Here is a 25,105-nt window from a genome sequence, read left to right as displayed (position 1 = left end):
TCACGCTCTTCTTCTGAGGTAAATTCACAGCATGTCGTCTTTCAAAAACGATAAAGAGAGTACCTCTCGTTGGTTTCATATGGATTACACAATCAGAGAATTTTTGTTTTCGATTTAAACTGGTTCATTTTATAGTCAATTCAACATTTCTATAGACATATTTCTCATGTTTGCGAGCCAAGTATATGCTGAGTTTGGTAAAAAATTTTGACGCACTCCAGACAGAAGTTCACGGAGGCTGAGATGGCAGAAAGCGCGTCCTGTATGATTTCTTTATCGTTCATTTTAGCTTATCGTGGCCCATTCGGCCCATTTTGCGGCCGACCCACTGGCCCACTCGGTACTTCCGATAGCCAGTTCGCCCCTGATCGGTCCCAAAGAAAATCCCCATCGGAAAAATGCCTGTTATGCCAGATTACCAGTCCAGCCCTGCAGTGATGCTTGATTCAACTTCCCTTGCAACTGGGTTGTAGGTTGCCAAGTTGTGATCACAAATAGGTTGAAATTTGTATGATGTGTCGATTGTGTGAGTAGGATGAGTTTCATGCAAGATCTGGCAACTGGACAACCTTGGAATAATATATTGATGTGATTATTCATATAACGAGGTTTGGGCCATACAAATTACGGGAGTTTCCCGGGAGAAATAACAAAACTGGAGGGGGTTGGGAGATGTGTGTGAAATACGGGAGACTGCCGGGAAAAACGGGAGTGTTGACAGGTATGCTCTATGGAGATTTTTTTTTATAGTGGTTTAATTTCACAGCAGTGGCAAACAATGTCAAAGTTAAGGGCAAACATTATTCTTACCTGGCTGTCAAAAATGAAGGCTGGCCAGGCAGACTTCAATGTTGTGTGGAGGCTGTGACAAAGACTATCAAAGAGGGGGAGGGGCTTGTGTGGTCTCACAGAATTACAACTTAAATGCAGATTTCGGGCACACGTTTAAAGTCCCCATGAAATAAAAATTTACCATACTTTGTTTGCCTAAATTGATCGTTTTGTGGTGAACAATTCATCCATGCAAGTCAATCCACACACACAAAAAAAAAAAATTTAAGATTTTTTTTTCGTAATCTTTAATCAAAATCTGAAAATTCCCCGCCCCTCTGCATTGGAGGACCTTCCCTGATGATGTAGGTTTGACAGTTTAGGTGTCTCCTTAACATCCGTAACCACGCCCCTCCAACTGACAGTAGACAGGCTGCCTGTGTGTTTGCGAGCATTGACAGCGTGTGAAAGGAGAGATGGCGAGGAGGTGCATTTTTGGTTGTGACACTCACGGAACACTTTTCCCATTCCCTAAAATTCCCTCGTTACGGTCCAAATGGCTCGATTTTTTACATTTCGAGGAAGGAGGGATAACAGAGAGGTCACGGATGTGCTCGAAGCACTTCACGCGTGAATGCTTCAAAAATTGGACAGAACACGAAATGGGGTTTGTGAGATATCTGTCATTAACAGATAATGCGGTCCCGTCAGTGTACACCGTTGGTACCTCACAAAGTTTGACGGTAAGTTGAACTAGCTACAACCAAGCTCTTGAGACGCTGAATATCATACAGGGCTGCCAACATAACTTTGTCATATTATGCTTAATAAAGTAAATAAATGTTTCGTGAGCGTGTTTTGGGGCGTGCGCCAAAAACCAACATCACCACTTGAATCAAGACAGATTGGACATAACGGTCATCTCTTGCTCTTTACAAAGGGTAACTTATGTTGAAAAATATAGAACAACTTATTGAAATGAATCATGTCTCATGCAATTGCTTAATTATTTTAAAAATCGACATAATTGTATACAAGTTGTCAATTTTGATACCAACTGACAGGTTTCCCTGTATAGTATACAACATTAAAAACTGTATTGTATATTGAAATGAATCGATATTGAATCAAGATCAGAATCTCAAGCTTATGAATTGAATCGTAATTCTAACTCCAAATTGAACTCAAAAGTTGGCAGTCTTGCACAATCTATTTTGCCCTTGTACCAATATCATAACATAATGCAATTCCTGTTATACAGCCTGTAACAAGAGATGTGGCCTGTCAGTGTCATGCACCATCTTTGAAAAATGTGTCAGTTCAAACGGAAACCCACAAGCAGAAAAGACGGAGTAAAGGTAAAGTTATAGGCTACTAGCTATGTTTATCTTCATTGTATTAACTGGTAATAGTCTTCTTGTGTTGTTTCATGTGTTTGATTGTCATATGTGTGTGTTGAAAATTTCAGCTGTTCAGGTGAAGCCTTTCGGCCACTCTGTTGGTGTGAGTGTTGGTACAGGTATCGGAGCTCCGTGTCTCACTTCAACACCAATTAAAAGGCCACGCATTGAAGACACTGTGTTCGATGAGAGCTCAACATACACCTCAAATCAGTGTTCAGATGTCACCTATGAGCCAATCAAGATGCCTTGTTAGAAAGTATGATATGATTTGCTGAGTTATGATTGTCCAGGGTTTGCCAACCACCATACAAAGCCAGGAAATACATGGTGTAGGAAGACAATTTGCTACAGCTGTTTCGGAAGTGTTAAGCATGCTGCCATACCTGCACAGTTGAGAAATTTGTAAATGGGACATTTGTATCCATCACGCAGGTGATCATAAATGTAGCACTGACAAATTGTTACAAACATAATTTTATTTATTGTATTATTGGCATATTGGATATTGTTCATATACATTTTATTGCTTCAAAATCGCATAGATCTGTTCACACTGCCTCAAAAAACAAAGTGGAACAGCCAGCCACACATCCAGAGTACACCAGCTGGGAATTTGCATTTGTCGGCAGCAGTAGCATTCAGTGGGGCTTCATTCATACAGATTCACAAGGTTTTATTTGTGTAAACAAAATAAATTGTATAAATTGGTCATTGTTAAACATTTTTTATACTTATGTAATGTGATATCTTCCAGGTACTGTCAGCACTCTGTCTGGAATGTATATGTCCCAGGACATTTTTTAATCATCAAAAGAACTTTCTCCAGCCAACAATTTTATGGCACTGGAGGACTGAACAAAACACAATGCTGGAGATGGCAAGGCATTCTGGAAAGGCCGTTGTCTTGGGTGGTGACATGAGAGCTGATTCCCCAGGTTTGTTCATTTTGAGTGAAAAATAACAACATTCACTTTCATCTGGTCATTCCAATCACAGTATAAGCGTTATGAAATGTCTGAAGCATTGAAGAATTTTGCATTTTGCAATACACTAGAGACATTGGATTAAAATGTTGTTCAATGTGAAAAATATGGTCAATAAACCAGTAACGTCCTAAACTTTTTTCTGTTCTACTCTGATTCCCCTGAAGGACACTGTGCCAAGTATGGAAGCTACACGATGATGAACCTGGAAGACAACAAGATGGTGGACATTCAATTAATCCAGGTAAAAATGCAATTTACTATGGCACTGCATTAATCTATAATGGCATTTTTGTGTATGGCTTTCTCACAATGAGTGTGTATACAAACACAGCAACACTTTGATAACTATCAAAACTTAAAATTATTGTGCATGTAAACATACTTATTGTCTTGGTTTATATGGTATCTATTAACTGTCAGGATAAAAGTGTAAATGTCATTTTTTTTTTTTACATCTCAAAACATGTCTTTTGTCTGCTAAATTGAGTTTTTTTTTCCATCTCTCAGAGTAATGAAGTGGGTGCAAGTCCACGCATGGAAAGCAAAGGTTTTTTGAGAAGCCTCCAGTTCCTGGAATCAGCAGGGTTAAGGGTTGGTGCAATCGTCACAGATCGGCATCCTTCGATACAAAAGTATCTGAGGGAGCAACGACCTGAGATCCAGCATTATTTCGATACTTGGCATGTCTCTAAGGGTAACTGTTTGGCAGCATTTCAGATTAATCAGATATATACACAACTTGTGACTCAAGTGAAAAAAGCACAAATGAACTTGAACTAAGTTTTAAGAACTGATTAAAGTATATTTGAATTCATTTAATTTTCTGTAATTGCTACTTACGGTCTCGCCAAGAAGATCGATGCACTAGGGAAAGAGCGTAGTTGTGGAGAGGTTCTGGCCTGGAGGAGAAGTATCATAAACCACCTTTACTGGTGTGCATTCTCTTCCAAGACAGGTGAAGAAGCCGTGGAAAAGTGGAAGTCTGTAACCAACCACGTGCAAAATGTGCACCATCATAACAGCGACTTATTCCCAGTCTGCGCCCACCCACCTCTTGAGATGCGAGCTTGGCTGACACCAAGTAAGGATTTTGTTGATTCATAATGCTACATGATTAGCCTAGTTTGGTAACAACCATGAAGATAACTATGGCTGGGTTGATAGAGTTTTTATGATTAAATTGCTATTTACAAGCTCAATTCTAATCTTAATTCAATTTGATATTGAATTTTATTCTGAAATATTTCAGATACCTTTAAATTTTCCATTATGGAAAAAAAATATTTATTAAATAATGCTTTAAACTATAATACTGAAAAAAACTAAAATATTGATTCTGCTAAGAGTGAAACTATTGATTTTTTAATAAGCCATGACTATAATATTAAAGATTACGACTGACAACAGTCTGTTGAATTCAAGTGCCATAGTGATAGACAGATGCAATGGGATTTAATAATATATATCAATATTTCCAGCCATAAAAATGACATTACAGTTATATGTTGATAAGGACTCGCTGTCTTTATTAGGCACTAAAGCTTGTGAACGGTTTTGCGACCTGATGATAAACCATCAACTACTGAAAGACGTGTCAAAACTGAGCCCTCACCATCAGACCTCCACAGTTGAAGGCTTCCATAGCCTGATATTGAAATTTGCTCCGAAAAATGTGGCATTCTCTTTTGTGGTAATGTTGAACAGGTGTGACAGTTTAAATGTCTTTTTAAGTTCATAAATAATGCTGTTATGTGCATCTGTCACACTGTCTTATATTTGTAAATACATCATTTATCCACATAATTAATCACACTTTAAACAACCCCCCCCCCCCTTACCAAATTTATCCTTTTCATTTCTTAATTTAACTATGTCGGTTGCACCTTGCTGCTCTTCACTATAATGAAAATTCCAATCGCGAGTATGCATGCAACCAGAGTGGTGAACCGTCTATCAAAGTGAAATGGCCAAAATACAAAAAGGGGGATCATTCCCTTCACTACACAAAAACAGCACCAACCTACAGTAAGCATAAAAGGATAATGTTACCATACAATAAATATGGAAAATATGTAGATCTTCTGCAAAATTAGATATTCAATTAACACGTACATTACATTATACATGTTGTTTATGGTAAATGCAGTTTGACCAAAATTTTGTTTGATCCCAATTGTAGAAAAATGTCTAATTAAAAAATGCCAGGTTCATTGTATTTTTTGCGTTATAGACTACGTGGAGAGTCTGCTAAGACTGTTTTTTGAGGAGGTGGTCATCAATCCTGGCCCATACCAAGAGCAGATTAATGAACTGAAGGTTCCAGACCACTTATGTGCTGCCTTTGACAAGCCCGACCTACAGGAATCTGAAGTCAGACCCTGGTCCCGTTTTACACAGATGGAGTAGGAGCAGGTTTAGATTGTGTGTGTGTGTGTGTGTGTGTGTGTGTGTGTGTGTGTGTGTGTGTGTGTGTGTGTGTGGAGAGAGAGTGTGTGTGTGTGTATGTTTGTAATTTTTAGTGTTAAAATTAATCTTCAAAATGTAATAAATGAAACATCAAGTGTAATTAAAGTCCTTTGTCATTATTTATTACATACAGTTCTACATACATATCACTTGCTATTGTGGATGTAGTGAAGGTAGCTTGAAGCCTGTGTATCTCTGATGTGAATGTGGATCTTATTTTAACAACAACACATGATGGGAGGACAACACGTATTTTCTTCCCAAGTAGCCCCAACACCATCTGACAAAGGTCCTGTAGGCGTGTGTGACGGTATCGCCTAAAGACAAAAAAAGGAAACTAGATAATGCATTTTTGCAGGACAGAAACTGACTGTTGCAGATATGATTACTCACTTACTCTTTGATAGTAAAAACATCTTGGTCATAGTCACCATAATACTGGACCAAGGATGCATATTCAACTTGAAGAACCCATGGGTTCAAGCTGACCGCTTCAAAACCTGGGTGTTGAGTCATGCATCCAGTTTGCATTTCTGCTTCTGCACATTTATCAACAACCTATATAAACAAATAATATAACAATTATGTAGTTTTAGTATTTTACTATTTTACTCTAGTATTAGTAATTTATTCTAGACTGTAGTATATGTTATGTAATGTATTAACACATAGGCACTGTATTACAAATGTTACAGTTTTTTGAAGTCATAGAGTTTGCTATCTTCAGTTCTACTCAGCTGCTGTGTCATGTATAGGCTGATTAATAACATTATACCCATTCTCTGCACTTCTGTCACAAACCTGCCTAACCTCCCTACAACATAGTCTTTCAGGACCAGTGTCCATGTGCTGGCAGTAGCCACAGGAGCACCTGAATGAAAAGCATAGTACAGTTTAAGTTGACAAACTAGATTAAAAAGTTTGAGTACAAACTTTAAGTTGGCTTGTGAAAGTTTGGACCAGAAAGTTTGAAGAAGTTTAAAGTAGTTTAAATTAGTTTAAATTAGTTTCAAGTAGTTTCTATTTTAAAGTAGTTTGAAGTTTATATTAGTTTAAATTAGTTTAAAGTAGCTTATAGTTTATAGTTTAAAGTAGTTTGAAGTTTAAAGTAGTTTATAGTTTAAATTAGTTTGTAGTTTAAATTAGTTTAAAGTAGTTTGAAGTTTATATTAGTTTAAATTAGTTTAAAGTAGCTTGTAGTTTATAGTTTAAAGTAGTTTGAAGTTTAAAGTAGTTTAAAGTAGTTTATAGTTTAAAGTAGTTTGAAGTTTAAAGAAGTTTGAATTTTATATTAAAGTAGTTTGAAGTTTAAAGTAGTTTATAGTTTAAATTAGTTTAAAGTTTAAATTAGTTTGTAGTTTAAAGTAGTTTCAAGTTTAACTTAGTTGCTAGATAGATAGATAGATAGATGGATGGATAGACACGGTTTTAGCACTTTGCTAGGCGATGCTAGCATGTGTTAGCATGATGCTAGCGCATTTTTAGCATGTTTTAGCACTCCGCTAGGCGATGCTAGCATGTGTTAGCATGATGCTAGCACATTTTTAGCATGTTTTAGCACTTCGCTAGGCGATGCTAGCATGTGTTAGCATGATGCTAGCATGTTTTTTGCATGTTTTAGCACTTCGCTAGGCAATGCTAGCATGTGTTAGCATGATGCTAGCACGTTTTTTGCATGTTTTAGCACTTCGCTAGGCAATGCTAGCATGTGTTAGCATGATGCTAGCACGTTTTTAGCATGATTTAGCACTTCGCTAGGCGATGCTAGCATGTGTTAGCATGATGCTAACACTTTTTTAGCATGTTTTAGCACTTCGCTAGGCGATGCTAGCATGTGTTAGCATGATGCTAGCATGTTTTTACAATTTTTTAGCACTTCGCTAGGCGATGCTAGCACATTTTTAGCATGTTTTAGCACTTCGCTAGGCGATGCTAGCATGTGTTAACATGATGCTAGCATGTTTTTAGCATGTTTTAGCACTTCGCTAGGCGATGCTAGCATGTGTTAGCATGATGCTAGCACTTATTTAGCATGTTTTAGCACTTCACTAGGCGATGCTAGCATGTGTTATCATGAAGCTAGCATGTTTTTAGCATGTTTAAGGGTGTGGCTATGAAGATTTTAGGTCATTACTTTTTGGCTGCTTGATAAAATAAATCCTCTGAGGGAGAGAGAGAGGGAGAGATGCAGGGCTGACAGGCCCTTTTTGTCTGTGTGTGTAGGGTACATTACCAGTGTAGTCTGATTCCAGAACAAATGACTCTTATGAGCTGGTTCTTTTGAATCTACAGTGTGAAACATACAGTGTGACCAGTGTAGACTGATTCCCAAATTAATGACTCTTATGAGCCGGTTCTTTTGAATCTACAGTGTGAAACAAACAGTGTGACCAGTGTAGACTGATTCCCAAATTAATGACTCTTATGAGCCAGTTCTTTTGAATCTACAGTGTGAAACATACAGTGTGACCAGTGTAGTCTGATTCCCAAATTAATGACTCTAATGAGCCAGTTCTTTTGAATCTACAGTGTGAAACATACAGTGTGACCAGTGTAGTCTGATTACAACATTAATGACTCTAATGAGCCGGTTCTTTTGAATCTACAGTGTGAAACATACAGTGTGACCAGTGTAGTCTGATTCCCAAATTAATGACTCTAATGAGCCAGTTATTTTGAATCCACAGTGTGAAACATACAGTGTGACCAGTGTAGTCTGATTCCCAAATTAATGACTCTAATGAGCCGGTTCTTTTGAATCTACAATGTGAAACATACAGTGTGACCAGTGTAGTCTGATTCCCAAATTAATGACTCTAATGAGCCGGTTCTTTTGAATCTACAATGTGAAACATACAGTGTGACCAGTGTAGTCTGATTCCCAAATTAATGACTCTAATGAGCCGGTTCTTTTGAATCTACAATGTGAAACATACAGTGTGACCAGTGTAGTCTGATTCCCAAATTAATGACTCTAATGAGCCGGTTCTACAGTGTAGTGTTAAAAAAGTTTAACTTAGTTGCTAGATAGATAGATAGATAGATAGATAGATAGATAGATAGATAGATAGATAGATAGATATTTACCCTCAGATAGATAGATAGATAGATATAGATAGATAGATATTTATCCTCAGATAGATAGATAGAGAGATAGATATTTACCCTCAGATAGATAGATAGATAGATAGATAGATAGATAGATATTGACCCTCAGATAGATGCTAGCACGTTTTTAGCATGTTTTAGCGTGTGGCTAGGAAGATTTTAGGTCATTACTTTTTGGCTGCTTGATAAAAGAAATCCTCTGAGGGAGAGAGAGAGGGAGAGATGCAGGGCTGACAGGCCCTTTTTGTCTGTGTGTGTGAAAATGTCAGTTGGAATTTGAATTTCTGAACATTCCGCAATGTTAAGTCAATGGGAGTTTTTTCCGAGTTTGATCATCATTTTTAGGAAAACCGTAAGTCCGATCAGTTAGAAAAGATATAGCACACTATTCGGGATTAGTCTGAAGGTCTGTGCCGAGTTTGGTGCCTGTAGCTTAAAAGCTCTAGGAGGAGTTAGATATAGAAATTTCAGAGTAAGAATAATAATAACTAGAAAAAAAAGTTCGTCGAGACAAACTTTAAGTTGGCTTGTGAAAGTTTGGACCAGAAAGTTTGAAGAAGTTTAAAGTAGTTTGAAGTTTAAATTAGTTTAAATTAGTTTAAAGTTTAAAGTAGTTTATAGTTTAAATTAGTTTGTAGTTTAAATTAGTTTGAAGTATAAATTAGTTTGTAGTTTAAATTAGTTTGAAGTTTAAATTAGTTTAAAGTAGTTTATAGTTTAAATTAGTTTAGTTTAAATTTGTTTAAAGTAGTTTAAAGTTTAACTTAGTTGCTAGATAGATAGATAGATAGATAGATAGATAGATAGATAGACAGACACTCAGATAGAGAGATAGATAGATATTTACCCTCAGATAGATAGATAGATAGATCGATAGATAGATAGACATTGACCCTCAGATAGATAGATAGATAGATAGATAGATATTGACCCTCAGATAGATAGATAGATAGATGGATGGATTGATTGATGGATGGATTGATCCTTGCTACCCTGAGTCCCAAGAACAAAGCCAGAAGTCTTTATGTTGTTCAGTTGCAGAGATATGTTGATTTGTTACTCGGTTGCTAGGGTAACCCCATATGGTTGCTAGGCAGTTACCATAGTGATACTTATCAAGTCTTCTTGCCATCCTGATTGAAATAAATCAACCCAGAAGTCTCTACGATTTTCTGTTGCAGAGATATGTGATTTGTTACTCGGTTGCTAGGGTAACCCCATCTGGTTGTTAGGCAGTCACCATAGTGATACTTATCAAGTGTTCTTGACATCCTGATTGAAATGAACCAACCCAGAAGTCTCTACGATTTTCTGGTCCAGAGATATGTGAATTGTTACTCGGTTGCTAGGGTAACCCAATATGGTTGCTAGACCGTTACCATAGTGATACATATCAAGTCTCATTGACATCCTGATTGAAATAAATCAACCCAGAAGTCTCTATGATTTTCTGGTGCAGAGATATTTGATTTGTTACTCGGTTGCTAGGGTAACCCCATCTGGTTGCTAGGCAGTTACCTTAGTGATACTAATGAAGTGTCCTTGCCATCCTGATTGAAATAAGTCAATCCGAAGTCTCTACGCTTTTCTGATGCAGAGATATGTGATTTGTTACTCGGTTGCTAAGGTAACCCCATGTGGTTGCTAGGCAGTTACCATAGTGATACTTATCAAGTCTCCTTGCCATCCTGATTGAAATAAATCAACCCAGAAGTCTCTCTGATTTTCTGGTGCAGAGATATGTGATTTGTTACTCGGTTGCTAGGCTAACCCCATCTGGTTGTTAGGCAGTCACCATAGTGATACTTATCAAGTCTTCTTGACATCCTGATTGAAATAAACCAACCCAGAAGTCTCTACGATTTTCTGGTCCAGAGATATGTGATTTGTTACTCGGTTGCTAGGGTAACCCAATGTGGTTGCTAGGCAGTTACCATAGTGATACTTGTCAAGTCTCCTTGACATCCTGATTGAAATAAATCAACCCAGAAGTCTCTACGATTATCTGGTGCAGAGATATGTGATTTGTTACTCGGTTGCTAGGGTAACCCCATCTGGTTGCTAGGCAGTTACCATAGTGATACTTATCAAGTCTCCTTGCCATCCTGATTGAAATAAATCAACCCAGAAATCTCTCTGATTTTCTGGTGCAGAGATATGTGATTTGTTACTCGGTTGCTAGGGTAACCCCATCTGGTTGTTAGGCAGTCACCATAGTGATACTTATCAAGTCTTCTTGACATCCTGATTGAAATAAACCAACCCAGAAGTCTCTACGATTTTCTGGTCCAGAGATATGTGATTTGTTACTCGGTTGCTAGGGTAACCCAATGTGGTTGCTAGGCAGTTACCATAGTGATATTTATCAAGTCTCCTTGACATCCTGATTGAAATAAATCAACCCAGAAGTCTCTACGATTATCTGGTGCAGAGATATGTGATTTGTTACTTGGTTGCTAGGGTAACCACATCTGGTTGCTAGGCAGTTACCATAGTGATACTAATGAAGTCTCTTTGCCATCCTGATTGAAATAAGTCAATCCGGAAGTCTCTACGCTTTTCTGATGCAGAGATATGTGATTTGTTACTCGGTTGCTAAGGTAACCCCATGTGGTTGCTAGGCAGTTACCATAGTGATACTTATCAAGTCTCCTTGCCATCCTGATTGAAATAAATCAACCCAGAAGTCTCTCTGATTTTCTGGTGCAGAGATATGTGATTTGTTACTCGGTTGCTAGGGTAACCCCATGTGGTTGCTAGGCAGTTACCATAGTGATACTTATCAAGTCTCCTTGCCATCCTGCTTGAAATAAATGAACCCAGAAGTCTCTCTGATTTTCTGGTGCAGAGATATAGTTATTGCTAAACGGTTGCTAGGGTACTCTGTTTAGTTGCTAGGGAGTGGCTTGACAGCTGCCAATTATGAAACTCCAAAGGCTGCTTGTCAGTATGAATGATATAAACCAACTCCCATGCCTCTGTGACATTCAGAATGGAAGATATCCCTCTATGGATTTTGGTTGTTAAGGTGCTCGACAATGGTTGCTAGGGAGGGGCTAGGAAGTGTTGAGGTGATTCATGATTGGCTGTTTGCTGCCCCGAGTCAAACGAGACCACCCTTGTGTTTCTATGACACTTCTATCCGGAGATATCCCTTTGATATCTTTCATTAGAAGTCTATGGGAGTTGTTGCTAAGGTGCTTTAAATTGTTGCTAGGGCGTGGCTTGATAGCTTCACAATGATCCCGAGAGACTGATTGGTCGTCTGAGTAAAATGAGCCCGCCCCTTGTCTCTATGACACTGTGATCCAGAGCTATGTTCAATACAAAATCCCTATGCAATGAGGGAGAGAGAGAGGGAGAGATGCAGGGCTGACAGGCCCTTTTTGTCTGTGTGTGTTCCCAAATTAATGACTCTAATGAGCCGGTTCTTTTGACTCTACAGTGTGAAACATACAGTGTGACCAGTGTAGTCTGATTCCCAAATGAATGACTCTAATGATCCAGTTCTTTTGAATCTACAGTGTGAAACATACAGTGTGACCAGTGTAGTCTGATTCCCAAATGAATGACTCTAATGATCCAGTTCTTTTGAATCTACAGTGTGAAACATACAGTGTGACCAGTGTAGTCTGATTCCCAAATTAATGACTCTAATGAGCCAGTTCTTTTGAATCTACAATGTGAAACATACAGTGTGACCAGTGTAGTCTGATTCCCAAATTAATGACTCTAATGATCCAGTTCTTTTGAATCTACAATGTGAAACATACAGTGTGACCAGTGTAGTCTGATTCCCAAATTAATGACTCTAATGAGCCAGTTCTTTTGAATCTACAATGTGAAACATACAGTGTGACCAGTTTAGTCTGATTCCCAAATGAATGACTCTAATGAGCCAGTTCTACAGTGTAGTGTTAAAAAAGTTTAACTTAGTTGCTAGATAGATAGATAGATAGATAGATAGATAGATAGATAGATAGATAGATAGATATTTACCCTTAGATATATAGAGAGATAGATATAGATAGATAGAGAGAGAGAGATAGATATTTACCCTCAGATAGATAGATAGATAGATAGATAGATATGATAGATAGATAGATATTGACCCTCAGATAGATGCTAGCACGCTTTTAGCATGTTTTAGTGTGTGGCTAGGAAGATTTTAGGTCATTACTTTTTGGCTGCTTGATAAAAGAAATCCTCTGAGGGAGAGAGAGAGGGAGAGATGCAGGGCTGACAGGCCCTTTTTGTCTGTGTGTGTGAAAATGTCAGTTGGAATTTGAATTTCTGAACATTCCGCAATGTTAAGTCAATGGGAGTTTTTTCCGAGTTTGATCATCATTTTTAGGAAAACCGTAAGTCCGATCAGTTAGAAAAGATATAGCACACTATTCGGATTAGTCTGAAGGTCTGTGCCGAAGTTTGGTGCCTGTAGCTTAAAAGCTCTAGGAGGAGTTAGTCTTGGTAATTTTAGTCTCAGAAGAATAATAATAATAATAATAATAATAATAAGTTTAAATAGGATTTCAGTAAGTTGGCTCTCACAAGCCAACTTAATAACTAGAAAAAGTTCGTCGAGACAAACTTTAAGTTGGCTTGTGAAAGTTTGGACCAGAAAGTTTGAAGAAGTTTAAAGTAGTTTGAAGTTTAAATTAGTTTAAAGTAGTTTATAGTTTAAAGTAGTTTGAAGTTTAAAGTAGTTTATAGTTTAAATGAGTTTAAAGTTTAAATTAGTTTAAAGTAGTTTGTAGTTTAAATTAGTTTAAAGTTTAAAGTAGTTTGTAGTTTAAAGTCGTTTAAAGTTTAACTTAGTTGCTAGATAGATAGATAGATAGATAGATAGATAGATAGACACAGATAGATAGATAGATAGATATTTACCCTCAGATAGATAGATAGATAGAGAGAGAGAGATAGATATTTACCCTCAGATAGATAGATAGATAGATAGATATTGACCCTCAAATAGATAGATAGATAGATATTGACCCTCAGTTAGCATGATGCTAACACGTTTTTAGCATGTTTTAGCACTTCGCTAGGCAATGCTAGCATGTGTTAGCATGATGCTAGCACGTTTTATCATGTTTTAGCAATTCGCTAGATGATGCTAGCATGTGTTAGCATGATGCTAACACGCTTTTAGCATATTTTAGCACTTCGTTAGGCTGATGCTAACATGTGTTAAGCATGATGGTATCACGCTTTTAGAATTTTTAAGCACTTCGCTAGGCGATGCTAAGCATGTGTTACCATGATGCTAACACGCTTTCAGCATGTTTTCACACTTCGCTAGGCGATGTTAAGCATGTGTTAGCATGATGCTAACGACGCTTTTAGCATGTTTTAAGCACTTCGCTAGGCGATGCTAAGCATGTGTTAAGCATGATGCTATAGACGCTTTTAGCATTTTTTAGCACTTCGCTAGGCGATGCTAGCATGTGTTAAGCATGATGCTAAGCACGCTTTTAGCATGTTTTAAGCACTTCGCTAGGCGATGCTAAGCATGTGTTAAGCATGATGCTAAGACGCTTTTAGCATTTTTAGCACTTCGCTAGGCGTATGCTAAGCACGCTTTTAAGCATGTTTTAGCCCTTCGCTAGGCGATGCTAGCTTGTGTTAAGCATGATGCTAAGACGCTTTTAGCATGTTTTAGCACTTCGCTAGGCTGATTTTAGCATGATGCTAGCACATTTTTAGCTTGTTTTAACACTTCGCTAGTCAATGCTAAGCATGTGTTAAGCATGATGCTAGCATGTTTTTAGCATGTTTTAGCGTGTGGCTATGAAGAGTTTAGGTCATTACTTTTTGGCTGCTTGATAAAATAAATCCTCTGAGGGAGAGAGAGGGAGAGATGCAGGGCTGACAGGCCCTTTTTGTCTGTGTGTGTGAAAATGTCAGTTGAGATTTAAATTTCTGAACATTCCGCAATGTTAAGTCAATGGGAGTTTTTTCCGAGTTTGATCGTCATTTTTAGGAAAACCGTAAGTCCGATCAGTTAGAAAAGATATAGCACACTCGAGTCAGAACAGTTTGAGTGTCTGTGCCGAGTTTGGAGTATGTGGAGTTAAAGCTCTAGGAGGAGATAGATATAGAAATTTCACCGCTAAGAAGAATCAGAATAATAATAAGTTTAAGTAGGATTTCAGTAAGTTGGCTCTCACAAGCCAACTTAACTAGAAAAAAAAGTTCGTCGAGACAAACTTTAAGTTGGCTTGTGAAAGTTTGGACCAGAAAGTTTGAAGAAGTTTAAAGTAGTTTGAATTTTAAATTTGTTTATAGTTTAAATTAGTTTGTAGTTTAAATTAGTTTGAAGTTTAAATTAGTTTAAAGTAGTTTATAGTTTAAAGTAGTTTATAGTTTAAATTAGTTTAGTTTAAATTAAAGTAGTTTAAAGTTTAACTTAGTTGCTAGATAGATAGATAGATAGATAGACAGACAGACACTCAGATAGATAGAGAGATAGATAGATAGATATTTACCCTCAGATAGATAGATAGATAGATAGATAGATAGATAGATAGATAGATAGACATTGACCCTCAGATAGATAGATAGACAACAGACAGACAGAGAGACAGATAGATAGATAGATAGATAGATAGATAGATAGATAATGACCCTCAGATAGATCGATGGATGGATGGATGGATGGATGGATTGATTGATTGATTGATCCTTGCTACCCTGAGTCCCATGAACAAAGCCAGAAGTCTTTATGTTGTTCTATTGCAGAGATATGTGATTTGTTACTCGGTTGCTAGGGTAACCCCATCTGGTTGTTAGGCAGTCACCATAGTGATACTTATCAAGTGTTCTTGACATCCTGATTGAAATAAACCAACCCAGAAGTCTCTACGATTTTCTGGTCCAGAGATATGTGATTTGATACTCGGTTGCTAGGGTAACCCAAAGTGGTTGCTAGGCAGTTACCATAGTGATACTTATCAAGTCTCTTTGACATCCTGATTGAAATAAATCAACCCAGAAGTCTCTATGATTTTCTGGTGCATAGATATGTGATTTGTTACTCGGTTGCTAGGGTAACCCCATCTGGTTGGTAGGCAGTTACCATAGTGATACTAATGAAGTGTCCTTGCCATCCTGATTGAAATAAGTCAATCCGGAAGTCTCTACTTTTTTCTGATGCAGAGATATGTGATTTGTTACTCAGTTGCTAAGGTAACCCCATGTGGTTGCTAGGCAGTTACCATAGTGATACTTATCAAGTCTCCTTGCCATCCTGATTGAAATAAATCAACCCAGAAGTCTCTCTGATTTTCTGGTGCAGAGATATGTGATTTGTTACTCGGTTGCTAGGGTAACCCCATCTGGTTGTTAGGCAGTCACCATAGTGATACTTATCAAGTCTTCTTGACATCCTGATTGAAATAAACCAACCCAGAAGTCTCTACGATTTTCTGGTCCAGAGATATGTGATTTGTTACTCGGTTGCTAGGGTAACCCAATGTGGTTGCTAGGCAGTTACCATAGTGATATTTATCAAGTCTCCTTGACATCCTGATTGAAATAAATCAACCCAGAAGTCTCTACGATTATCTGGTGCAGAGATATGTGATTTGTTACTTGGTTGCTAGGGTAACCACATCTGGTTGCTAGGCAGTTACCATAGTGATACTAATGAAGTCTCTTTGCCATCCTGATTGAAATAAGTCAATCCGGAAGTCTCTACGCTTTTCTGATGCAGAGATATGTGATTTGTTACTCGGTTGCTAAGGTAACCCCATGTGGTTGCTAGGCAGTTACCATAGTGATACTAATCAAGTCTCCTTGCCATCCTGATTGAAATAAATCAACCCAGAAGTCTCTCTGATTTTCTGGTGCAGAGATATGTGATTTGTTACTCGGTTGCTAGGGTAACCCCATGTGGTTGCTAGGCAGTTACCATAGTGATACTTATCAAGTCTCCTTGCCATCCTGATTGAAATAAATGAACCCAGAAGTCTCTCTGATTTTCTGGTGCAGAGATATATTTATTGCTAAACGGTTGCTAGGGTACTCTGTTTAGTTGCTAGGGAGTGGCTTGACAGCTGCCAATCATGAAACTCCAAAGGCTGCTTGTCAGTATGAACGATATAAACCAACTCCCATGCCTCTGTGACATTCAGAATGGAAGATATCCCTCTATGGATTTTGGTTGTTAAGGTGCTCGACAATGGTTGCTAGGGAGGGGCTAGGAAGTGTTGAGGTGATTCATGATTGGCTGTTTGCTGCCCCGAGTCAAACGAGATCACCCTTGTGTTTCTATGACACTTCTATCCGGAGATATCCCTTTGATGTCTTTCATTAGAAGTCTATGGGAGTTGTTGCTAAGGTGCTTTAAATTGTTGCTAGGGCGTGGCTTGATAGCTTCACAATGATCCCGAGAGACTGATTGGTCGTCTGAGTAAAATGAGCCCGCCCCCTTGTCTCTATGACACTGTGATCCAGAGCTATGTTCAATACAAAATATCTATGCAATGAGGGAGAGAGAGAGGGAGAGATGCAGGGCTGACAGGCCCTTTTTGTCTTTGTGTGTTCCCAAATGAATGACTCTAATGAGCCGGTTCTTTTGACTCTACAGTGTGAAACATAGTGTGACCAGTGTAGTCTGATTCCCAAATTAATGACTCTAATGAGCCAGTTCTTTTGAATCTAAAATGTGAAACATACAGTGTGACCAGTGTAGTCTGATTCCCAAATTAATGACTCTAATGAGCTGGTTCTTTTGAATCTACAGTGTGAAACATACAGTGTGACCAGTGTAGTCTGATTCCCAAATGAATGACTCTAATGAGCCAGTTCTTTTGAATCTACAGTGTGAAACATACAGTGTGACCAGTGTAGTCTGATTCCCAAATGGATGACTCTAATGAGCCGGTTCTACAGTGTAGTGTTAAAAAAGTTTAACTTAGTTGCTAGATAGATAGATAGATAGATAGATAGATAGATAGATAGATAGATAGATATTGACCCTCAGATAGATGCTAGCACGTTTTTAGCATGTTTTAGCGAGTGGCTAGGAAGATTTTAGGTCATTACTTTTTGGCTGCTTGATAAAAGAAATCCTCTGAGGGAGAGAGAGAGGGAGAGATGCAGGGCTGACAGGCCCTTTTTGTCTGTGTGTGTGAAAATGTCAGTTGGAATTTGAATTTCTGAACATTCCGCAATGTTAAGTCAATGGGAGTTTTTTCCGAGTTTGATCGTCATTTTTAGGAAAACCGTAAGTCCGATCAGTTAGAAAAGATATAGCACACTATTCGGGATTAGTCTGAAGGTCTGTGCCGAGTTTGGTGCCTGTAGCTTAAAAGCTCTAGGAGTTAGATATAGAAATTTCAGAGTAAGAAGAATAATAACTAGAAAAAAAAGTTCGTCGAGACAAACTTTAAGTTGGCTTGTGAAAGTTTGGACCAGAAAGTTTGAAGAAGTTTAAAGTAGTTTATAGTTTAAATTAGTTTAAAGTTTAAATTAGTCTAAAGTTTAAAGAAGTTTGAAGTTTAAATTAGTTTATAGTTTAAATTAGTTTAAAGTTTAAATTAGTCTAAAGTTTAAATTAGTTTGAATTTTAAAGTAGTTTGAAGTTTAAATTAGTCTAAAGTTTAAATTAGTTTGAATTTTAAAGTAGTTTATAGTTTAAAGTAGTTTGAAGTTTAAAGTAGTTTATAGTTTAAAGTAGTTTGAAGTTTAAAGTAGTTTATAGTTTAAATAAGTTTAAAGTTTAAATTAGTTTAAAGTTTAAAGTAGTTTGTAGTTTAAAGTAGTTAAAAGTTTAACTTAGTTGCTAGATAGATAGATAGATAGATAGATAGATAGATAGATAGATAGACACTCAGATAGATAGATAGAGAGATAGATAGATAGATATTTACCCTCAGATAGATAGATAGATATAGATAGATAGATATTTACCCTCAGATAGATAGATAGATAGATATTGACCCTCAAATAGATAGATAGATAGATAGATATTGACCCTCAAATAGATAGATAGATAGATATTGACCCTCAGATAGATAGATAGACAGACAGATAGATGCTAGCACGTTTTTAGCATTTTTTAGTACTTCGCTAGGTGATGCTAGCATGTGTTAGCATGATGCTAGCACGTTTTTAGCATCTTTTAGCACTTCGCTTGGCGATGCTAGCATGTGTTAGCATGATGCTAGCACGTTTTTAGCATGTTTTAACACTTCGCTAGGCGATGCTAACATGTGTTAGCATGATGCTAGAATGTTTTTAGCATGTTTTAAGCACTCAGCTAGGCGATGCTAGCATGTGTTAGCATGATGCTAAGACGATTTTAGCATGTTTTAGCGACTTCGCTAGGCGATGCTAGCATGTGTTAAGCATGATGCTAGCGACGCTTTTAGCATGTTTTAGCTCTTCGCTAGGCGATGCTAAGCATGTGTTAGCATGATGCTAAGCACGCTTTTAGTATGTTTTAAGCACTTCGCTAGGTGATGCTAAGCATGTGTTAGCATGATGCTAAGACGCTTTTAGCATGTTTTAGCACTTTGCTAGGCGATGCTAGCATGTGTTAGCATGATGCTAGTACGTTTTTAGCATGTTTTAGCACTTCGCTAGGCGATGCTAGCATGTGTTAGCATGATGCTAGCACTTTTTTAGCATGTTTTAGCACTTCGCTAGGCGATGCTAGCATGCGTTACCAGTGTAGACTGATTCCCAAACAAATGACTCTAATGAGCCGGTTCTTTTGAATCTACAATGTGAAACATACAGTGTGACCAGTGTAGTCTGATTCCCAAATTAATGACTCTAATGAGCCGGTTCTTTTGAATCTACAATGTGAAACTTACAGTGTGACCAGTGTAATCTGATTACAATATTAATGACTCTAATGAGCCGGTTCTTTTGAATCTACAATGTGAAACATACAGTGTGACCAGTGTAGTCTGATTCCCAAATTAATGACTCTAATGAGCCAGTTCTTTTGAATCTACAATGTGAAACATACAGTGTGACCAGTGTAGTCTGATTCCCAAATGAATGACTCTAATGAGCCAGTTCTTTTGAATCTACAGTGTGAAACATACAATGTGACCAGTGTAGTCTGATTCCCAAATTAATGACTCTAATGAGCCAGTTCTTTTGAATCTACAATGTGAAACATACAGTGTGACCAGTGTAGTCTGATTCTCAAATTAATGACTCTAATGAGCCAGTTCTTTTGAATCTACAATGTGAAACATACAGTGTGACCAGTGTAGTCTGATTCTCAAATTAATGACTCTAATGAGCCGGTTCTTTTGAATCTACAATGTGAAACTTACAGTGTGACCAGTTTAGTCTGATTCCCAAATGAATGACTCTAATGAGCCAGTTCTACAGTGTAGTGTTAAAAAAGTTTTACTTAGTTGCTAGATAGATAGATAGATAGATAGATAGATAGATAGATATTTACCCTTAGATATATAGAGAGATAGATATAGATAGATAGATATTTATCCTCAGATAGATAGATAGATAGAGAGAGAGAGATATTTACCCTCAGATAGATAGATAGATAGATAGATAGATAGATAGATAGATCGATCAATCGATCATTTTAGGTACTTTAAGTTGGCTTGTGAAAGTTTGGACCAGAAAGTTTATAGTTTAAAGTAGTTTGAAGTTTAAATTAGTTTATAGTTTATATTAGTTTAAAGTTTAAATTAGTCTAAAGTTTAAAGTAGTTTATAGTTTAAATTAGTTTAAAGTAGATAGATAGATAGATAGATAGATAGATAGATAGATAGATAAGTGTCATAGATAGATGAGTTTATTAGTTTAAATGAATACATTTCACTGAGTTTTTTTCATAGAGTTTTTGAGTTTAGAGTTTATAAGTGTATGAATTCATGAGTTTATAAGTATACGAGTTTATAAGTTTGAGTTTATAAGTTTAAATATAAGTCTAAAAGTTCAGAGTTTATTAATTTAAGAGTTTGTAAGTGTATCAATTCATGAGTTTAATGAAAGTTTATGTTTAAATGAAGTACATTTAGTAGTTTGAAGTTAAAATTAGTTTAAAATTTAAATTAGTTTAAATTAGTTTGAAGTGTAAAGTAAATTTTATTTTACTTTAATTTTAATTTAAAAATAAATTATTATGAGTTTAATAGTTTAAGTGTCATAGATGAGTATTTTGGGTGGTTGCTATGGTGTTGCTAGGGTGTTCTAAGGTATTTTGGGTGGTTGCTAGGGTGTTCTGGGTGGTTGCTAGGGTGTTGTAAGGTATTTTGGGTGGTTGCTAGGGTGTTCTGGGTGGTTGTTTGTCAGTTGCTAGGGTGTTCTGAGTGGTTGCTATGTGCACACACACACACACACACACACTAATGCACATAAACACACACACACACACTAACTCGCTCACACACTTACACACTCACACACACATACATGCTCACTAACTGTCACACACACACACACACACACACTAATGCACATAAACACACACACACACACACACTAACTAGCTCACACACTCGCTCACACACACACACACACACACACACACACACACACTAACTAGCTCACACACTCGCTCACACACTCACACACACATACATGCTCACTAACTCGCTCACACACGCTCACACACACACACACGCTAACTTACACACTCAGTGTGTGAGTTTAGAGTTTATAAGTTTGTTCATTTGAGTTTAAGAGTTCATAAGTGTATGAATTTATGAGTTTATTAATGTACAAGTTTGAGTTTAGAAACAAGAGGATTTTAACAAAATTAGTTTGAAGTTTAAATTAGTTTGAAGTTTGAATTTAGTTTAAAGTAGATAGATAGATAGATAGATAGATAGATAGATAAGTGTCATAGATGAGTTTATTAGTTTAAATGAGTCTCAATGGCTCATATAGTAGGATGGCAGTTTGATTTAGTCTCTGGTTTCAAGGGATTTAGATTTGAATTTTTGGCAGTTGAGGAGTTTGAAAATCTGAACATTCCGCAATGTTAAGTCAATGGGAGTTTTTTCCGAGTTTGATCGTCATTTTTAGGAAAACCATAAGTCCGATCAGTTAGAAAAAATATTGCATACCGAGTCAGAACAGTTTGAGTGTCTGAGCCGAGTTTGGAGTATGTGGAGTTAAAGCTCTAGGAGGAGTTAGAGTTGTAAATTTTTGACAGAATAATAATAATAATAACTAGAAAAAGTTCGTCGAGACAAACTTTAAGTTGGCTTGTGAAAGTTTGGACCAGAAAGTTTGAAGTTTAAAGTAGTTTGAAGTTTAAATTAGTTTATAGTTTAAATTAGTTTAAAGTTTAAATTAGTCTAAAGTTTAAATTAGTTTGAATTTTAAAGTAGTTTGAAGTTTAAAGTAGTTTATAGTTTAAATTAGTCTAAAGTTTAAATTAGTTTGATTTTTAAAGTAGTTTGAAGTTTAAATTAGTTTATAGTTTAAATTAGTTTAAAGTTTAAATTAGTCTAAAGTTTAAATTAGTTTGAATTTTAAAGTAGTTTATAGTTTAAAGTAGTTTGAAGTTTAAAGTAGTTTATAGTTTAAATGAGTTTAAAGTTTAAAGTAGTTTGTAGTTTAAAGTAGTTAAAAGTTTAACTTAGTTGCTAGATAGATAGATAGATAGATAGACACTCAGATAGATAGATAGAGAGATAGATAGATAGATATTTACCCTCAGATAGATAGATAGATATAGATAGATAGATATTTACCCTCAGATAGATAGATAGATAGATATTGACCCTCAAATAGATAGATAGATAGATAGATAGATAGATAGATAGATATTGACCCTCAAATAGATAGATAGATAGATAGATAGATAGATAGATATTGACCCTCAGATAGATAGATAGATAGATAGATAGACAGACAGATAGATGCTAGCACGTTTTTAGCATCTTTTAGCACTTCGCTTGGCGATGCTAGCATGTGTTAGCATGATGCTAGCACGTTTTTAGCATGTTTTAACACTTCGCTAGGCGATGCTAACATGTGTTAGCATGATGCTAGCATGTTTTTAGCATGTTTTAGCACTTCGCTAGGCGATGCTAGCATGTGTTAGCATGATGCTAGCACATATTTAGCATGTTTTAACACTTCGCTATGCGATGCTAACATGTGTTAGCATGATGCTAGCACGTTTTTAGCATTTTTTAGCACTTCGCTTGGCGATGCTAGCATGTGTTAGCATGATGCTAGCACATTTTTAGCATGTTTTAACACTTCGCTAGGCGATGCTAGCATGTGTTAGCATGATGCTAGCACGTTTTTAGCAGGTTTTAGCACTTCGCTTTGCGATGCTAGCATGTGTTAGCATGATGCTAGCACGTTTTTAGCATGTTTTAGCACTTCGCTAGGCGATGCTAGCATGTTTTACCAGTGTAGACTGATTCCAAAACAAATGACTCTAATGAGCCGGTTCTTTTGAATCTACAGTATGAAACATACAGTGTGACCAGTGTAGTCTGATTACAACATTAATGACTCTAATGAGCCGGTTCTTTTGAATCCACAGTGTGAAACATACAGTGTGACCAGTGTAGACTGATTCCCAAACAAATGACTCTAATGAGCCGGTTCTTTTGAATCTACAGTGTGAAACATACAGTGTGACCAGTGTAGTCTGATTCCCAAATTAATGACTCTAATGAGCCGGTTCTTTTGAATCTAGTGTGAAACATACAGTGTGACCAGTGTAGTCTGATTCCCAAATTAATGACTCTAATGAGCCAGTTCTTTTGAATCTAAAATGTGAAACACACAGTGTGACCAGTGTAGTCTGATTCCCAAATTAATGACTCTAATGAGCCAGTTCTTTTGAATCTACAATGTGAAACATACAGTGTGACCAGTGTAGACTGATTCCCAAACAAATTACTCTAATGAGCCGGTTCTTTTGACTCTACAGTGTGAAACATACAGTGTGACCAGTGTAGTCTGATTCCCAAATTAATGACTCTAATGAGCCAGTTCTTTTGAATCTACAATGTGAAACATACAGTGTGACCAGTGTAGTCTGATTCCCAAATTAATGACTCTAATGAGCCGGTTCTTTTGAATCTACAATGTGAAACTTACAGTGTGACCAGTTTAGTCTGATTCCCAAATGAATGACTCTAATGAGCCGGTTCTTTTGAATCTACAATGTGAAACTTACAGTGTGACCAGTTTAGTCTGATTCCCAAATTAATGACTCTAATGAGCCAGTTCTACAGTGTAGTGTTAAAAAAGTTTAACTTAGTTGCTAGATAGATAGATAGATAGATAGATAGATATTTACCCTTAGATATATAGAGAGATAGATAGATAGAGAGAGAGAGATAGATATTTACCCTCAGATAGATAGATAGATAGATAGATAGATAGATATTGACACTCAGATAGATGCTAGCACGTGTTTAGCATGTTTTAGCGTGTGGCTATGAAGATTTTAGGTCATTACTTTTTGGCTGCTTGATAAAATAAATCCTCTGAGGGAGAGAGAGAGGGAGAGATGCAGGGCTGACAGGCCCTTTTTGTGTGTGTGTGTGAAAATGTCAGTTGGGATTTAAATTTCTGAACATTCCGCAATGTTAAGTCAATGGGAGTTTTTTCCGAGTTTGATCGTCATTTTTAGGAAAACCGTAAGTCCGATCAGTTAGAAAAGATATAGCATACCGAGTCAGAACAGTTTGAGTGTCTGAGCCGAGTTTGGAGTTTGTGGAGTTAAAGCTCTAGGAGGAGTTAGAGTTGTAAATTTTTGACAGAAAAATAATAATAATAATAAGTTTAAATAGGATTTCAGTAAGTTGGCTTTCACAAGCCAACTTAACTAGAAAAAAAAGTTCGTCGAGACAAACTTTAAGTTGGCTTGTGAAAGTTTGGACCAGAAAGTTTGAAGAAGTTTAAAGTAGTTTGAATTTTAAATTTGTTTATAGTTTAAATTAGTTTGAAGTTTAAATTAGTTTGTAGTTTAAATTAGTTTAAATTAGTTTAAAGTAGTTTAAAGTTTAACTTAGTTGCTAGATAGATAGATAGATAGATAGATAGATAGATAGATAGACAGACAGACAGACAGACAGACACTCAGATAGATAGAGAGATAGATAGATAGATATTTACCCTCAGATAGATAGATAGATAGATAGATAGATAGATAGATAGATAGACATTGACCCTCAGATAGATAGATAGACAACAGACAGACAGAGAGACAGATAGATAGATAGATAGATAGATAGATAGATAGATAGATAGATATTGACCCTCAGATAGATAGATAGATAGATAGATGGATGGATGGATAGATAGATAGATGGATGGATGGATGGATGGATGGATGGATGGATTGATTGATTGATCCTTGCTACCCTGAGTCCCATGAACAAAGCCAGAAGTCTTTATGTT

The 25,105-nt window shown here is 36.8% G+C and overlaps 1 protein-coding gene across 2 annotated transcripts; it reads left to right on the top strand.

Annotated features, from left to right (window-relative positions):
- Positions 1 to 2,787: 2,787 nt before the first annotated feature.
- On the top strand, positions 2,788 to 5,705 carry LOC127639555 (uncharacterized). 2 transcript variants are annotated; one of them, XM_052121623.1, is made up of 6 exons: positions 2,788 to 2,844; positions 2,929 to 3,109; positions 3,325 to 3,401; positions 3,668 to 3,854; positions 4,116 to 4,241; positions 5,391 to 5,705. In XM_052121623.1, exons 2-6 carry the CDS (start codon positions 3,040 to 3,042, stop codon positions 5,564 to 5,566), a joined length of 636 nt encoding a protein of 211 aa, XP_051977583.1. In that variant the 5' UTR covers positions 2,788 to 2,844; positions 2,929 to 3,039; the 3' UTR covers positions 5,567 to 5,705. The 2 variants fall into 2 exon arrangements, with proteins under 2 accessions (XP_051977583.1, XP_051977582.1); XM_052121622.1 differs by lacking the exon at positions 2,788 to 2,844 and having other exon boundaries at positions 2,845 to 3,109.
- Positions 5,706 to 25,105: the final 19,400 nt, after the last annotated feature.

This window comes from Xyrauchen texanus, chromosome 48 (assembly GCF_025860055.1).
Source record: "Xyrauchen texanus isolate HMW12.3.18 chromosome 48, RBS_HiC_50CHRs, whole genome shotgun sequence".
Classification (NCBI taxonomy): Eukaryota; Metazoa; Chordata; class Actinopteri; order Cypriniformes; family Catostomidae; genus Xyrauchen; species Xyrauchen texanus.
This window is presented reverse-complemented; position numbering and strand designations above follow the sequence as displayed.